This window comes from Quercus lobata, chromosome 9 (assembly GCF_001633185.2).
Source record: "Quercus lobata isolate SW786 chromosome 9, ValleyOak3.0 Primary Assembly, whole genome shotgun sequence".
Classification (NCBI taxonomy): domain Eukaryota; kingdom Viridiplantae; phylum Streptophyta; class Magnoliopsida; order Fagales; family Fagaceae; genus Quercus; species Quercus lobata.
In genome coordinates this window covers 3,438,795-3,456,161 of record NC_044912.1, presented here as the reverse complement: position 1 = coordinate 3,456,161, position 17,367 = coordinate 3,438,795, and the positions used below count along the sequence as shown (strand labels likewise).

Sequence of the window (17,367 nt, the reverse complement as noted above, 5' to 3'; positions counted from 1 at the left end):
AACTAGACTCCTTGAAACATCTTACAAATAAAATATCTTGTCCATTCCTCAATCAACTTTGAAGTCTGGACTAAATATCTCCATCAGATATCCTCTCTTTTGCTTTTGATGCCTGAAACATCAACATATATCCTACTAAGCAATCAAAATTAGTTTAGTGTAATGTTTTATCCATTCAACTCAATTAGACACCAATTATTTCAGTCAAAAATAATTGTAGAAAGGTGTGAAAATAAAATCAATTATATAGAAAGGAACAATTTTTGTTGTACTAATAACATGTTTTTGCCAATTTGGAAAATTGTTTTAACTGCAAGTAGAAATGCTTGTACAACAGACCCTGTCAATAGCTTCCTGTGTTGGGTAGCATTAGGGGGGAAAAATATGAGTCAAAGAAAAACTACCTCTGGACAATGGAAACCCCTAATTTTCCAAAAAATAACTCTATCTCATGACATACAGAAGAATGGAAGTTAAGAGGCAATATGTGAAATTATTGAAACGAAGCCAAGAGCTCTGTGGGTGTAGGTGTGTAGCTCTTTCTATCACTCACTTGATATTGATATTATTAGTTATTAGCTTAAAAATTGTAATTAAAAAAAAAATGGTGGACAGAGAGAGAGAGAGAGAGATATGAAGGATTTTTTTTTTTTTGCTGAAATAAAATTCATTAAAACCAACAAAACAGAATTACACAATACAACAAGAAGAGACCCTCTCAAGAGCAACAACATCAGAAACAGAAATTGGGAGAGTCTCAGCAACTAAACTACCAGAAAAAAATGAACGTGAGGCCCATTTAACCAATGCATAAGCACTTTTGTTCAAAATCCTAGGAACCCAGTTAAAACAAAATTTAGGAGTCTCACTCTCCTTAACTACACTTTAATCATTTCAACATACTGATGAAGCTCCCAGCATATCGATTGACCAATGTTGCAGATAGTATCAAAAACAATCTTTGCATCCCCTTCTATCTTTACTTGCTCATAGCCTTCTTCAATTGCAGCTTGAATTGCTAGTCCAATAGCCAAGCATTCAGCTATTGCCACAGAATCAGCATCCACCTATTCAGCCCATGCCTTCAAAACTTCACCTCTACAGTTTATTGCCAAACCAGCAACACTTGCCTTCCCTTCACTCCAAGAAGCATCAACATTGATCTTAATCCAGCCCCTTGGAGGTGGACACTACCCTTCTTCCTTCTCTCTTTCTTTACATTGCCCATCATTTTCCTTTCTTGGAGAAAATCTTTCCATAGCAGACTTAATTCTCCAAGGGAATTCCATTGGGTCAAACTTCACATTTTTAGAAAGCATCAAATTTCGCATCGTCCATGTTTCGTAGCAAATCACAGCTGCCATTAAAGTGAACTTATTTTGATTTAAACCATCAGTTATTAACTCCTTAGGGGGGTTTAATATCTTTTGTACCAACTCCACAGCAGAATTAGCCTCAAAATGATCCCATCTCAAGCCAATCTCAGAGGCAAACCACAACATTCTAATCACTATACAATCACGGAACACATGTAGCTCTGATTCCTCTGCTTCCCCACACAGCACGCAAGACAGATCCTCACACCCTATGCTATTACTTGCCAATCGGGTTTTAAGGGGTAGCTCTCCTTTTGCAAGCCTCCACAGAAACATATTTAGTCTTCCATGTAATTTACTTTCCCATAACTTCTTCCAAACTTTGTTATACTTCCGATCCAATCTATCAACGTGCTCTGTTAAGTAGGAAGATTTCACTGAAAAATTTCCTGACGTTTCTCCCAACCACACCGATTTATCTGGATTTGCTCTTCTAGGGATGGGAATTTGCTTTATGTCCCGGATTGAGTTTTCTTCATTCGGTCTTCCCTGCTCAATAAGATTGACTACTATTAAAGGGTGATTAGCTGCTTCATTTGATATAGGTGAAGGTTTGAACCCTTGGATTCATTCCAAGAGAGATAGAAGTTTAAAAACCGTAATTCAAAAAAAAAAAAAAAAAAAAAAGTATCTGGACAGAGAGATAAATTTCAAAATTGCAAATGAAAAAAACAAAATAAAGTGGTTGAAGTCATAAGTCATAGCCCTCATGATACCTACAATTGACTATTAAGTAAAACCAATGATATATTTCAATTTAAAAAAAAATTAAAAAAAAAAAAACAACGATATTAGTTACAATTAACTCATCCCAATAGCCAAGCGTTGTGTGGGTGTAGGTATAAATTTATATGTTAAATGCAAATTGGAAATGGGTTGTTTTTTCTTTTTAGAGACTTGAACCTCATCCCTTACCCCCCACACCACACAAGTATTTATACTTGTGGAGTGACTGCTGCACCAAGGGTGCGCGGTGGTGAAATGGGTTGTTTGAAGATGAAGTAGATCATCAATAACACCTGTGGTTGTAAATTTGAATAACTAATAAATAATATTGGACAACTAATTTACAAATTTTAGCAGAATTAAAATGATAATCTATTAATTGGACAATCACGATTATCTAACAAAAAAAATTAAAAAAATAAATCATCCATGCTTGTGTATGCAAAATAAATTAAAACAAAGAAAAAAATCATAATGGCTAGTAATTATTTTATGAGATAATTGTCATGTGCAATTTTACTTAAGCAAATTCAAATATGAAATATAGCAATACCTCAATTTGGATTCCACTAGTTAAAGGTGCACCTCTGCAAATCCTGGAACTAAGATAAGCATTTTTTATTGAATGCAATATCCTGGTAACTTTCTCCATATTCATTCTTTCTTTCGGTGACTGCACCGAACAAGCCAGTCCAAGTTGAAGTATTGGGACTAAGCACTTATGCACAATAGCATCCATTTGGCGCAGGTTGACAATACTTCGAAGGATTGGATCTACAATTTGAACTAGTCTTTCTGGCTGTGCCACTGCCATCTTAGCATAATTGTGGAGATTGAGACCATCTTTAAATATTTTGTCAGTGGGTCGCTTCCCTAAGAACATCTCCAATATAATTATTCCATAGCTATACACGTCTCCCTTTGTTGAAGTGTCACAGCCCATGCCATACTCTACACGTTATTGGTAAGGAGATATTGAAATTCTTGTTTGTAATGAAATTTGGGATTTAAGGAGTGTCCATCAAAAAGTAAAAAGAAATTGAACATAAGGAAAAACGTGATGATAGATGCCACAAGTTCAATATTTCAAGTTTAAAAAAATGATAGTTTTACATTAGAATAATACTTTTGAGCCCACTAGAAGGAGGCAATATTTATGGTTTAGATGTAGTAATGGAAATATGGCTAATGGTTAGAATTAGGATAATTTAATCAAACTAATTTATAATTGGTATGGTCATATTGGACTCATTAGATACTGGCTCCACAATTCACAAATGTTCAATACAGAAACATAAGTCCTATTATTACCCACTACATAATTCACATGTGTAGTTTTTGTTGACAGCTTGTTCAGAGTAGGATACGTACATCAATAAAATACACAATATTGTAGAATCGGTCTGTCTTAAGAGCTGCTATACCACAATTTGATATAGCCGATTGACAAGCTATCATCTCAAACAAGTGTTCAGGAATTAAATGGATTAAAAAGCAAGCTAAGTGAATGGATAATCAGTAATACCTGTCAACTAATCAAATTTATGACTTATCATGGCATAAATCATGTTTTCTTACTTAGATTTTTTTATTTAAAAAATAAATCGAGTGTGTATGCGTGTTTTTGTGTTGCATGTTGTGAGAGAGGATCTTTTGCTGATACGGCAATTGCTAAAACAAGAAAACCAATATGTTTTAAACAATTAATTTAACGATATTTGTTAGGATATTTTAGGATTTAGAAATGATTGGAAGGAAATTACCTGGAGCAACAAAGCCAATAGATCCCTTTAGCCCAGTTGTAATAGTTTCCTTTAAACAAGAATCTTCAATAGTTGAGCGGAACCTTGCTAAGCCAAAATCACTTACATGAGCAACCATGTCATTGTCAAGAAGAATATTACATGGCTTTAAATCACAGTGAATAATTGGTAGCACAGAATGGTTGTGAAGATAATTTATTGCAGTAGCCACATCAATTGCAACATTCAATCTTTGAAGAAGGCTCAAGTTCCTTGATTGATTTTCATTGTCCAGCCCTGGATGCAACCAAACATCTAAGCTCCCATTTGTCATGAATTCAAAGACTAGAGCTTTGAATTCATTTCCACAATGATCCATGTGAGAGCAACATGTTAATATTTTAACAAGATTCCTATGCCGAATATTTCGTAATGCGTTGCATTCGGCTGTGAAACTTTTGGAAGCTCCCTTCTGTTGAAGGTTAAGGACCTTTATAGCAACTAGAGTTCCATTCCCATCAAGAGCTCCTTTATACACAGTGCCAAAACTGCCAGATCCAATTAAATTACTTGAAGAAAATCCACTAGTTGCTCGATAGAGTTCTTTGTATGTAACATTACGAGGGTCTAGTGCCTGATAGAATTCTTTGTATAAAAAATTTATGCGGGCCATACTTGAAGCCATAAATGGTGACCTTTGTGATTTTTTTATCCAATAGCGATTATCAAGAAAGGATGACAACAAGCAAATAAACAGAACAATGGGAGTAATAATAATTGCTACTCTGAAGCCAATGGACTTCCATGGTTTCATGACTTTTACAGGACATTTTGGCAACTTCAAGTTTGGTATACCACCACAAAGTTTAGCATTTCCAATCAATGATATTGCATTTGTGTTTTTAAAAACTCCTTCAGTTGGTACCTCACCCTCAAAATTATTAAATGAAAGATTCAAACTTTCTAAAAGAGGAAGATTCTTGAAACCATCTGGAATGGATCCTGATAGGTTATTTTGTGAAACATCTAGATATCGAAGACCTTTCAAAGAAGCCATAGATGATGGAATGGCTCCTATAAAGGAATTCCCTTGCAGGTTAAGGTGTTCCAACATCAAAAAATTTCCGATAGATATCGGAATTTCACCCAACAAATTATTGTTAGAAACATCCAGTTTGTTGATTTTATTCTGGCTACCTACTGTAGCTGGCAGTAGGCCAGTCAATGAGTTGTAAGATAAATTGAGGAGAATTAGTGGAAGGGAAGAAGGACCAATAAGCTCCAGGGGTATGGATCCATTAAGGTTATTTTGTGAAACGTCCAAGATCTGCAAATTTAGGCAGTGTACAATAGTTGGAGGTATGGTTCCTTCGAATCTGTTTTCTTGTAACTCGAGTCGGAACAACTGAGTAAGGTTGCCTATGAAGGTTGGTATTTCTCCAGACAATTTGTTTCCACCTAAAGCCAACAGTTGCATCTTCTGAAACCTCCCGAAGCTAGTAGGAATGGTGCCACTGAAGTGATTATAATCCATGCCTAAGCCAATTAAGTTGACAAGATTCTCTAATGATGCAGGAATAGTTCCAGATATTTCATTGACTCCAAAATATAATTTAGTGAGGTTGGTTGACAAGTTGGCTATAGAATTGGGCAAAACACCTTGAAATTGGTTTTTACTTAAATCCACGGAGACCAGTTTGCTACAATTTTTTAGCGATGTTAAGAAATGGAGGCTCTTTCCTAGGTAATTGCCATTCAAACCTAGCCAGAAAAGATCCAACAAATTTCCAAGATTAGTTGGAACTGATCCCAGAAAATTGTTCATACCTAAATCAATTTTTTGAAGGTGAGTTGCATTGCATAATGAAGTAGGGATTGGCCCAGAGAACTCATTCCCACCAAATTGAAGAACTTGGAGATTAGGAAGATTAAGGCCTATGTTTATTGGAAGTGTGCCATTAAGTTGGTTGTCTGCAACTGAAAATATTTGGAGAGATGACACGTTGTAAAGAGAGAAAGGGATCATACCTGACAATTTATTCATGAGAATTGAGAAAACTTCTAAGCCTTTTAATCGGCCTATGGTATCTGGAATATTTCCCACCAGGTTATTGTACTCTGCAGCGAAAGATTTGAGGGAAGAAAGATTACCTAGAGAAGGTGGGATCCCTCCTGCCAACTTGTTTTTGAGGAGTTGAAGTTCTTCAAGTTTCACTAGAGAGCCTAGCTCCATTGGAATTTTCCCTGTGAAGTTATTCACATGTAGATGTATGAATCTGAGATTGGAGCACTTGGACAAGTTGGATGGTATTTCCCCCTCCAACGTGTTATTGTTAAGTCTGAGTTCTTGCAGTCGAAACAAATTGCCAACTTCCCGTGGAATTTCACCATAGAAGCTGTTGTTTTGGAGTTTGATGGACCTAAGAAAGCTTAGGTTGCCGATGTAAGGTGATAGAGATCCACGTAAGTTGTAGCCCGGTAGGTCCAAGGCCGTGACTCTTTGGTGTCGACCATCGCATGTTATTCCAAGCCAATTGCAGAAGTTCACAGAGTCATTCCACGAACTCAAAATGTTATATGGATCATAAGGTACAGATTCTTTAAATTTGAGCAAAGCCGAACGATCGGTCTCATTTGTTGGAGCAGGAGCTGCAGTGGTTGGTTGCAAGCAGAGCAGGATTATAAAAAGGAAGAGAATCACATGAAGGTATATGGAACAAGATGCACACGAATTGGTTTGGTGAAGCGTCATTTGGTTTGGAGAAACAGGAATTTGGCGAAAATGAAATATTTGAATTCGGGCAATGAAGGCTGATTTTTAGCAGATTACTCCTTTGGGTGAGAGAGAGCTCTGGGAAATGGGCAAAACATAGACCCCAATGCCTTTTTTTCAAGAGCTGCCAATCCGAAGGAAATTGATTAACTACCCCCACGGCCCCACCTTTGTCCTTGTTTTGTTGAAATTTGATTTATTGCTTCCACATTTTCAATTTGCATTTTCTAATATTCTACTTTCCAGCCACTTTCCAAATTATCTCATCGCTCGGTGTTCTCATAAACACACACTTTTTATCTAGTGCTATCAATCTCTCTCCTCTCTCTCTTTCTTAACAAAGAGTTTTCCTATTTAAAGTAACTGAAAAATGGTTTTTAATTCTTGAGGGTACAAAATATTTCTTCTCCTTTTTCATTTATATTTTACTCAAATTTCTTTTTGCTTATCTAATGTTAGCTATTAAACCAATTTATATTCTTTTTTTTCTTTTTTTTTCCTTCTAGTATTTCGTACTAATATACTCAAACAAGAAGATAAAAATAGAATTTGGTATGACAAACACATTTAGCGCTAGATTACAAAATAATTCTTGATAATCAAATATATGATATTACTAATTTTATTTGAAAAATCTCATAAACATGCCAAAATTAACAAATTTGTCTTTGTTTTAACATTTGGAGAAGCAAATCTTGAAACTGATATATATATATATATATCTTTTAATCTTGGCCCTTTCAAATAAAAATTCTTGATTCTACCCCTGGAGATAGAGGCTAATAAGTTTTTGATTCTCCCAAAAGATTAAGCATACCATAATAAATTACCGATTCTCCTAAACGATTAAGCCGTTAGGAAAACTGTTAATTTAATTATTTAATTATAATTCTAACCATCACTACGACGTCTTTTCTCATAATTGATCTTGCTCAACTTGACCTCCACTCCATTTGCTTCCCTCCTGGTATTCATGGCATCTTATATGATCCCCAATCTTAAGTTATGGTACAAATTCAGGTGTCCATCAATTTTTTTTATTTTTTATTTATTTTTTATGGCACAATTCTTGTTATTAGTCATAATGAATTAGGAAAATGCTAAAGGCATTACAAGTTTTATTACATAAAACTTACAAATTGATGTGACAATAAATGTAATTAGTAGGTTTCGATCACCATATAAATGAATATTTGAAGGTCTTTTTGTGGTTGATGATACATCATTTAGTAAGCTTAATGTAATAGAAGTTGTAATACATGCTCCACTACTCAAATGAATTATGGCTATGAAGATACCGTAGACAACATTTTCTTTCCAAAAGACCATTAACCAGATTTCTTTTTCTTTTCTTTTCTTTTTTTTTTTTTTTAAATTTATTAACAAATTATGTTTCTTTTACCAGCCAGTCAACAAAGCTGTTGGTCATCCTCTAGAAAACTTAAGCACAAAGAAAGAAAGAGTTTAATCAAAATAATACCAGTTGAACACTCTAGGGTATTTGGCTATTTTCACCTGTCAGGCGAAACTAGTCAAATATCACGTTTTGACAAAATTTGTGGCAAAAAGAGAAAGAAGAATGATGCCCACAACCATCCAAGAGGCAAAAGCAAAGCATAAATAGAAAGAAAGAGAAAAAAAAAAAAAAGAAGTGTAGAGCAGTTGAAATCAAACTACTTGAATTTTTTATAAATATATGCTCTTGCAACTAAATTGAAGATAATAAAAATTCTCAAAAGCTCTCTCTCTCTCTCTCTCTCTCTCTCTCTCTCCTTCCACTATCTTTCTTAATGAGAAACTGCTTTAGGAAATCCTGTGACATCCCAATCTCCTCAGGCTCCTCCATTGACACACCACCTCCACATCAATTTCCAAAGAGTACCCAAGGATGGTTTAGCCCAACTCCATAAAAAATAAATACCCAAGAATTTTTTTAATTACACAAATTCTAAATCAATAGTGCCACGCTAGCGACTCACTAGGAACTCGAGTTCACTGAACTTGAATACTATTTAGAACTTGATTTTGTGGAACTCGAGTACTAAAAAAGTGGTAGATTGCTAAATATTTCCAAAACAGTGTTAGTTTACCACAAATTTTGTCAAAATATGGTATTTGGCTATTTTCACCGGTCAACAACAGCCCACATGCACAAAACAAAGTCCGCTTTTCACACTACCGCTTGACGTGAAACACTTTAGAAGGGAAGAAACTTAGCGTATTCATGTCATCTTCAAAGCAAAAGGGAAAAGAAAAAAAAAATGGTATGAGTATGACATCGATGAATTGGTGATTTACTTGGCACATACAAAGTCTTCTTTAATTTAACAAAAAAACAAAAGTCCTCTTTTATTAGGTAAGGTTGTTTTGTAAGGTGGTGAGACTTTGCGTGTGTGGCTGGGTCACCAGGGACAGAACTATGTGTGGGTTTGGGGGGCCATAACCCTAGATTTTAAAAAATTAACTAGTATATATCTACCCGAAAATTCTAACTTTTGACCCTAAATTATATATTCTTGGCCCTCCCTCTCCAAAATTTTTTACAAATTGACACATGAAGTTTATCATTTTTATTATTATCAGACAATCCCTTTGTTCAATTGGCCTAAGAATATCAAGAAAATCCTTTAGACTAACCAACAAAACAATTCATAAACCTATATAATAAGAAAAACCCTTAGACAAATGACAAATTCAGTCTAAAAAATACCAAAAGGACAATTACAAATGACAAGTCCTAAGCAAAACAATCCTTTTAGTGCAACACCACCACCATCATTTTCTTCTTTGGCTGGCTGCCTTACTAGTACCACCATTGTAAATGACAGTAATTTTAATTAACTAAATAAGATAAAAACGTCTCCTTAAATTTATATTACATTGATTAATGAAAAGATTGCACTTTTCTTTACCTAATTTTTGTCCATGATGCAATCAAAATTGTTACCTTGATTTCTGGATAAAGAATCTTTGAAATTTGATTCTTAAAAAAAAAAATTGAACTCCCCCTAAAAGTTCTATAAACCAAACACTTCTTAAGGCCCATTAATGAGTAATCACTATGTGACAGGACAAGAAGTAAGCTAATATTTTGTTGCACCATACCAAAATTTTGTACCTCCTAAATCCCAAATTTAAAAAGAGAAAAAGAAAAAGTGAGTCGTAACTAAATAAAGGAACGGAGCCCATTATTGAAATATTGCTCAAATCCAAAGAAACTAATCTGAGAGAGATGAAAAAAAAAAAAAAAAAAGAATTGCAGATCCAAATCCGACCCATGATAGAATACATAGATTGGGAGATCCGAAACCTATTTTAAAAAAAAAAAAAAAATCTAATCCTAATTCCTAGCTCTAAACTTAACCCCGCCATCTTTGGCTTTGTCTCCATCTCTCATCCCCATTCCAAATCCAGAAGATTCGTCGATGTCAGGTGGGTCAAGTTCAGGGTCAGAGTTAGGGGCGAAGCAGAGTTTTGAGATCGTTTTCTGTGGAATACCTTTGGTGAGAGTCCCTTCCACTCTCTAACAGGACATTTCCTCTTGAATATATAGGGCTCTATTATAATCTAAAAAGAATATTACTTTACAACTCAACTTGTTTGAAACTTTCTCCTTTTGAACTGCAAGGAATATATTGTTTCATAAACATTATCTCTAAAACACATAAAGGCAGAAATGTGACAGAGTTACCTGAAACTATTACTCGTAGGCCATCCAATAGCACTAGCCCACTTGAAATTCATCCAACAAAAAAATAATATTACAAAAACCATGTAACTCCTTATCCGTCAAGAGCTAGATCCCCTTTAAAAATAAATTAATTAATTAATCTTAAACTCCATTTTCATTTTGAAACAAGATGATTTAGATATGCCAATTGAACAAATTCCCAAATCATTGTAATTGAACCAAATACAAATTTAAAACATGGTCAAGCTCATTGAATTGCATGTGCACGTCTTTTTGTCAAAGCCTCAATTGATATTCATCCTATGAAAACTAGCTAGTCAAAGTATAAACAGAACATAAGGGTCATCTTCTGTAGTCATGTCAAACATCATCATCATCATCATCTGCGTGTGCATCATCATCATCATCTGCATATGCATTATCATCTACATATACATCATCATCAACATATGCATCATCTGATCATCATCATCTACAAATACATCATCATCTGCATATGAAGCATCATCATCATCATCTACATATAAATCATCATCTGCATATGAAGCATCATCATCATCATCATCATCTACATATACATCACCATCATCATCATGATCACCACCAACTGCATATACATCATCACCACCTATTCCATATTTGCCAACATCTGAGTTAGTAGGGTACTAGAATAATAATAATAATTCAGTCATTACAAACTAGTGTCATTGGAGTTTCTTGTTATCTATTTTATAGGGCATGACACCATTGATTATTAAGTATACACATGGTAGGGAAGGAAATACTATTTAGTCCTTTGTTTTCAAGTTTCAAGAAGTTATCAGGAAAAATTGTCTTGCATTTGCCAGCAGAAAATGAATATGCAAAATGGCATGATAGTATGATACTCTGATAGTTACATGCCAAATTAGGATTGAACCATTTACATTACCAAAATTCTTGGTCTTGGAGCAGTGTAACGAGTAAAGCTTTAGAATGTATTTCGTCATAATCTAAACTTGCCTAAGGTTCTATACTAGTTATTAAGCTTCCTGAAAGTGATGATGATGTAGAGGCTTAGAAAATATTGGGCGATTGGGATTGCTTGCAGTCAGCTGAAAGAAGAAAATAAAAAAAGGGGGGGGGGTGGGGCTGGACTATACAAATGAGCTGTACAACAAGTAAAATAAAATAAAATAGGATTAGACTTATAATAGGAAAGATATTGGAGCTGGTCATTACCATTGTATGAAAAGAGACCACTTTCCTTAGGTTCAAAATCGCTATAGTCATCACAGCTACTTGTTGAATTGTCAAATCCATGATGGACACCATCCCAACCTTCATAAGTAATGACACGGCTACTGCTGCATTGTGCAATTGCTTGGTTTGACTCTTCCTTGTCCTGCTCATATACCAAACTGAACCCACATTTCTGCACTTTCTCAAATGAGCTATGGTACTCAAAAAATGCAACCTCGATCTGACTGCATTCATAATTCCCAACAATGGCAAACCAATCATCACGAGACAAATACAATATCCAAATGTGGTACGTAAGATGTAATTTTGCAAAGAAAGTTTTAGAGGCATATTGACCGTGATGCATATCACCAAGGGCTCTGACACGAACTTTAATATCAAGCTCACCAAAACAACAATCCTTACATGCTTTGATAAGAGCACAGATTGCGAATCCCATCCACCAACTATTACACCAATTTGGAGACAGCTTTATGCTCATGGAGTTCCCCAGCCTTTGATGACTTAACCACTGCGGAATTCGAAATCCAGGAATACTTATCTGAAATTCAGTTTTAGATCCATCCTCTTTCCTTTTGGGGGAAGTTTCATATCCAGTTTTACGACAAAGGAGTCTCTGCATTAAAAAAAAAAAAATATATATATATATATATATATTTGTGATACTCCATTTAGCAAAGAGAGAGAGAGTGAGTACCTGTAGGTAACGGTTCAGTATTGTAAATGCCACTCCGCCACTGCTCTCATCATAAGACTGGGAAGGAGGTCGTGACAAACTGCTCTGTCTAAGCAGTGCTGGTAATGGTTCTAGAGAAGTACATCCTTCAGCTTTTATATATGTCACACTTGCTGGAAGCTCTGGCACTGATCGAAGCTTCACACAGTGGGAAAAATCAAGAGCTTCAAGGTGGGAAAGTTGACTGATGCTTACAGGCAGGGTGACAAAATTGATTCCACTTAGTGTTAAATATTTTAAGGAGGACAAACACTTCATTGATGTGGGTGGTAGTTCCTTAATAGCAGTCCAACTTAAACGAAGTTCTGATAGGCTTTTCATAATTCCCTTAAATTTGGGAACCATCCTCAAATTTGAGCAACTACCAAGATTAAGAACTGTAAGGGACTCTATTTTAGCAGATATGCTGGGAAGATTGGCAAGAGAACTGCAGAACGACAGTTCTAAATGCCTAAGCCTGCTGAGTTATCCAATTGATGGGTGGATCTCAACCAAACTATGGCACCCAGAAAGATTTACTTTCTCAAGACTCGGAATCCCTGAAAAGTCAGGTGTCCTAATAAGGTTGGAAGAGGAAATATTGATGTACTTTAACTTGCCTAAAATCTGTTACAAACAAATAGGAAAAAAAAAAGCCCCCGTTAAACATATAATTTAGTTTAATAAGTTAAAATTATATTAAATATAAACAACTTTCTGCTTCAAAAAAAAAACAAGTTTATTGATGGAAGGAGGAAACTGAAATAAACCAGGAGTGTATTGTAGCTACACTTGAAGAAAAGAGAAATAACAAATACTCTAAATAGTAAGGCAGTTAAAAGAACAAAATTACCTTTACTCCTTCCCAAAGATATTTGATTCTGCTATACTTCAAGTCAAGTTGAACAAGCTCCTTTGGTGGGAAACCGGATGGCAAACATTTTAAAGAATAACACTCCCGTTCAAGATATCTTAGCTCATTGGGATCACGATTGAGAGTATTCTTGGAGTGCAAGTGACAAATACTTAACAATCTAAGATTAGACATCTTTGAAAAAACTTCAGAAAATTCTCCATGACTGCAATCCTCTTCTTTGCAGTTGACGACTATGGCTTGAATTGCGTTTGTTGCCTTATATTTTGAAAACAAAGACTTGGTGAGTTGCACAGGCAAATGATAAGAATAATAGAATTACTAAAGTTTTACAGTGTTAAAGCCTTAAAGGAGATTAAAAAAAAAAAAATTGATTCCCTGAGTTTTCCATATATATAACCACCTTTTAAGTCTTAAAATACCAATTAGTAGACTCAAGAAGGATACGGATAGGGAAATTTCCTCGGTTAACCTGAACAAAAAATAATTTAATTTTTGCATTCCCCTCCCCTCCCCTCCCCAAATGGTGGCCCAACATAATAGAAAATAGTAAAACTGACTACATATTACCATTTGGAATGGCAAGAGCAATTTAAATGAAAATGCAAAAAGATTGCCGTTCGGCTTTGCATTTTTAATAAAATTACATTTTTATAACAGGGGAAAAGGTGTGTTTTCAAATTGCAGATCATAAAAACTGCCAGAAGATTGCGTTTTCACACTGCAAATATTTCATATCAACAATACTTTCCACATATTTTACCGAACACTTAATTTTATTCTAAAAAGCACAATTTTCAAAACACAACTTCTAAAATTTTCAAAAACCTAACCAAAACAGATACTAATAGTAACTAATTAGTAACTAATAGATCATAGTTAAAAATCATATGTTAATAGTAAATTGTAATACATATTAAATCCTATTTATAACTAATAGATCAAAGTACAACATCATATTTTAAAGTATTTTTTTTCTTTTTAATCTGTTTAAAACTCATTCATTAAAAGTTTAAAACTAGAAAGGTGCACTTCTACCGTTTAGATATTCAAAACCAAGAGGGTGAAAAATAGGAAATTACAACATTACTTTTAAAGCGAGGGAAAAAGAAAAAAGAAAAGAAAATCTACAAAATGAATTTTTTATATAAAAAAAATGTTAAGATAGCCTTATGTTCTAGGTAGTAACCAAGAGGTGGATGATTAATTGATTACAACAAGAAAGATGAATTCAAATTTATAAAAATTTACAAAGAAAATTTTTTATTTTTTCAAAATCTCAAAAAATCGTCATTGACAAAATATTAGCATGATAAATGAATGTTTCACTTTTTATTTTGTTACTTAAAACTTAGGTAATCGCTTACCAATTGGATTTAAAAAAAAAAAAAAAAAAAACTAATTTATTGAACAAAATTATGTCACTAATTTGCTGAGATAAAACTATAGTTTTGTCGTTGTTCTTACCATATTGTTCTTCAATACACAAAGCAAGTCCTAACTGAGCCACAACCTGCTCTGCTTTCCAAGATTTCCACCTGATTTTAGACGAACAATTTTTTGACCCATTTCTTGTAGTAGATCATGCATCCCTAAATGTTCATTGTCATCCATGGTTATGAGAGATTTTTCCACAAGAACACTTAAACCAATTTTTGCATCAAAACCTCGATTTTTTAATGTCTCTAGTACTTCATCTTTCGTATACCCTCTAAAGAAACATGTAATATCTAAAAATATCTCCTTCCACATTTCCTCTAGTCCATCGTAACTTATTTTAAGTATATCATAGATCTCTCCTTTAGTTTCTTTTAAATTATTCAATGTACTTTGCCATTCATCAATTGTTCTTTCAACCAAAAAGGAACCCAAAGTAACAAGAGCTAGTGGAAGGCCATTAGCATATTCTACAACTTTTTGGGAGAGCTGCATATAACCTTCTTTGGGTTGCTCCATTTTGAAGGCTTTCAAACAAAAAAGTTTTAAAGCATCATCATTATTTAATACCTCAGGCTTATATCTTCTAAGCACTCCATGTTGGATCAACACACATTCATCTCTAGTTGTTATGATGATCCAACTCCCCAATCCAAACCAGTTTTTCTCTCCAACCAATTTTTCTAATTGGTCCAAATAGTTGACATCATCTATAACAAGTAGAACTTTTTTATGGCATAGCCTTTTCTTAATCATGTCAACTCCTTCATAAACATTCTGTATATTTATTTCTTTGTCCTTCAAAATGTCAACAAGAAGCTGCTTTTGTAATCGTGGCAAACCGTGTTTTTGTGAATCTTCCCTAATATTAGCAATAAAGCTAGAACCTTCAAAATGGATATGAAACTCATCATAAACAATTCTAGCAAGAGTTGTCTTTCCCAGACCCCCCATACCATGAATCCCTATCATGTAAACATTATTCTCAAAACCTAAATACAAAGGGATCATTTTTGCAATAGTAGATTCCATTCTTGCAAAATTTTTGGTAATGCTTGAGGATTTTGAACTCAATTTCTCCATCATCTCTTTCACAATTTCTTGGATAAATTCTGCCTCATGCCTGCAAAGATGATAGAAGACATTTACATGATGGTCCAAACAAATTATAAAATCATCTTTTTCACAATGTCTTGGATCAATGATTTTGAAACCTGGACTATTCAAAGAATCGGAGAAGGAAGAGGTTCAAGGTTTTCGATGTCAAACCATGATGATGTCATAATTAATTTAATAGTTATTTAAAATATAGATAAATATAATAAATTAGTATAAATAGAAAAGCTAACTAAAATAATTCAAATAAATATAAAGACCATCATTCAAATGTATTTTTTATATCATAACTTTCATTATGATGTTTCAAAAATCAATGGAATATTATTATTAATTGTTAAAATAATAAAAAAATTTATAAATTTACATTATACTATCAGTATAAAATAAATTTATATTATAAACAAAATGAATGTCTACAACTTTATATATTTTTATGCAAATATGTATAATATTGTACAATTTTTTTTATAAATTTATGTAATATTATATAGATTTAATCTATAATATAAATCCTAAATTACAAGAAGAGTACATGAATGGATGTTGAGAAGAGCAGTACATGAATTTAATATGAATATGTGGGTTTGTAGTACTAATAAATAATGCAATTAAATATTTAAATGTCCTATAAAAAATGCATTTAAAGTTTTGATTAAATGTCCTATAAAAGTTTAAAAAAATTAAAAGCAAATGAATGGTTGAAGCATGGCCACATGTCCAGCTTTTTCATGGGGAAGGGGTAGTGTCTGCCATATTGGTAGATAGCTTTATGGAAAAAGAAAAACTCTTAGACTTTTTATTTCTTTTGGTTTTGGGCACCAGCGACAGAAGAAGAAAGGAAATGCCAAAGAAGCAAAAGAAGAATAAACGCAGAAGAATGGAGAAGAAAGGAAAAATTGGAAAATGCAGAAGGGGTAAAAATAAGGTTTGTGCTTTTCATTTCTTTTTTATTTTGTGGACTTAGTGTGTTTTGGGAATGCATTTTTGGATTTGTGGTGAGGATGAGAGATAAAAAGACAAAGTTCAACAGAGAAAATGGCACAACGCTTCTTCTTTTTCTTCTTTTCTCCAGTTTCGGCCTAACCCGTGAGACCCGGCCACAGTTCTCCAACTCGAGTTGTTTAACTGCAGTTCGAACGGTTCACTGTGCTTGTTGTGTATAGCAAGTTTTGGGGTTAAAAGAGCCGTTTCAAGGACAGTTCCCGATTAACCGGGTCGGACCGTACGGTCCGGTCCGTATTTCAAAACCATGGGATCAATTTTGACTCATGCCTGTTAACAAGATAGAAAATAATCACATGATGGTCCAAACCAATTATAAAACTACAGAGGATGAAGAGAAATACTAGGCAAGAATACACCTCGCACAAGCATGTACTTATGAATTCATCAGCTCGTGGATAGAATTACTCATATAGAATTGTATAATATATTAAGAGCTATAGTTATCGTTATATTTTGTTGAAACGGACGCATTAAATTTTAAGATTGCTAGACTACAAATAATAAAAGGTTAAACCTTAGTGCCAGCATAAGCACAAGTTTTTACCTCTTGAATGGAGACTCAAATAATGGTGTATTTTTTTCTTTTTCTTTTTCTTTTCGCTTCGCTTAAGAAGAGGTGTTCTTTGAATTTGTATTTAGGCACTAATATCATTATAAAATACTAATG

The 17,367-nt window shown here is 33.9% G+C and overlaps 1 protein-coding gene across 2 annotated transcripts; it reads right to left on the bottom strand.

Moving 5' to 3' along the window:
- Window positions 1-680: 680 nt before the first annotated feature.
- On the bottom strand, window positions 681-6,698 carry LOC115959124 (putative receptor-like protein kinase At3g47110). Of its 2 annotated transcripts, none has more exons than XM_031077429.1 (3): window positions 3,866-6,698; window positions 2,656-3,053; window positions 681-1,865 (listed from the first exon to the last, which is right to left on the bottom strand). In XM_031077429.1, the coding sequence occupies exons 1-3, from the start codon at window positions 6,594-6,596 to the stop codon at window positions 1,191-1,193; spliced, it is 3,804 nt and encodes a 1,267-aa protein (XP_030933289.1). In that variant the 5' UTR covers window positions 6,597-6,698; the 3' UTR covers window positions 681-1,190. The 2 variants fall into 2 exon arrangements, with proteins under 2 accessions (XP_030933289.1, XP_030933290.1); XM_031077430.1 differs by having other exon boundaries at window positions 1,736-1,882.
- Between the last annotated feature and the right edge of the window lie 10,669 nt (window positions 6,699-17,367).

What these genes read in the sequence shown, in the direction of transcription:
- LOC115959124 (XM_031077429.1), bottom strand. Translation starts at nt 6,596, where the DNA reads ATGACGCTTCACCAAACCAATTCGTGTGCATCTTGTTCCATATACCTT. An exon ending in TATTGGCTTTGTTGCTCCAG is followed by an intron (nt 3,054 to 3,865) that starts GTAATTTCCTTC and finishes AATAACGTGTAG; the next exon opens with AGTATGGCATGGGCTGTGAC. An exon ending in CTAGTGGAATCCAAATTGAG is followed by an intron (nt 1,866 to 2,655) that starts GTATTGCTATAT and finishes CTTATTGAGCAG; the next exon opens with GGAAGACCGAATGAAGAAAA.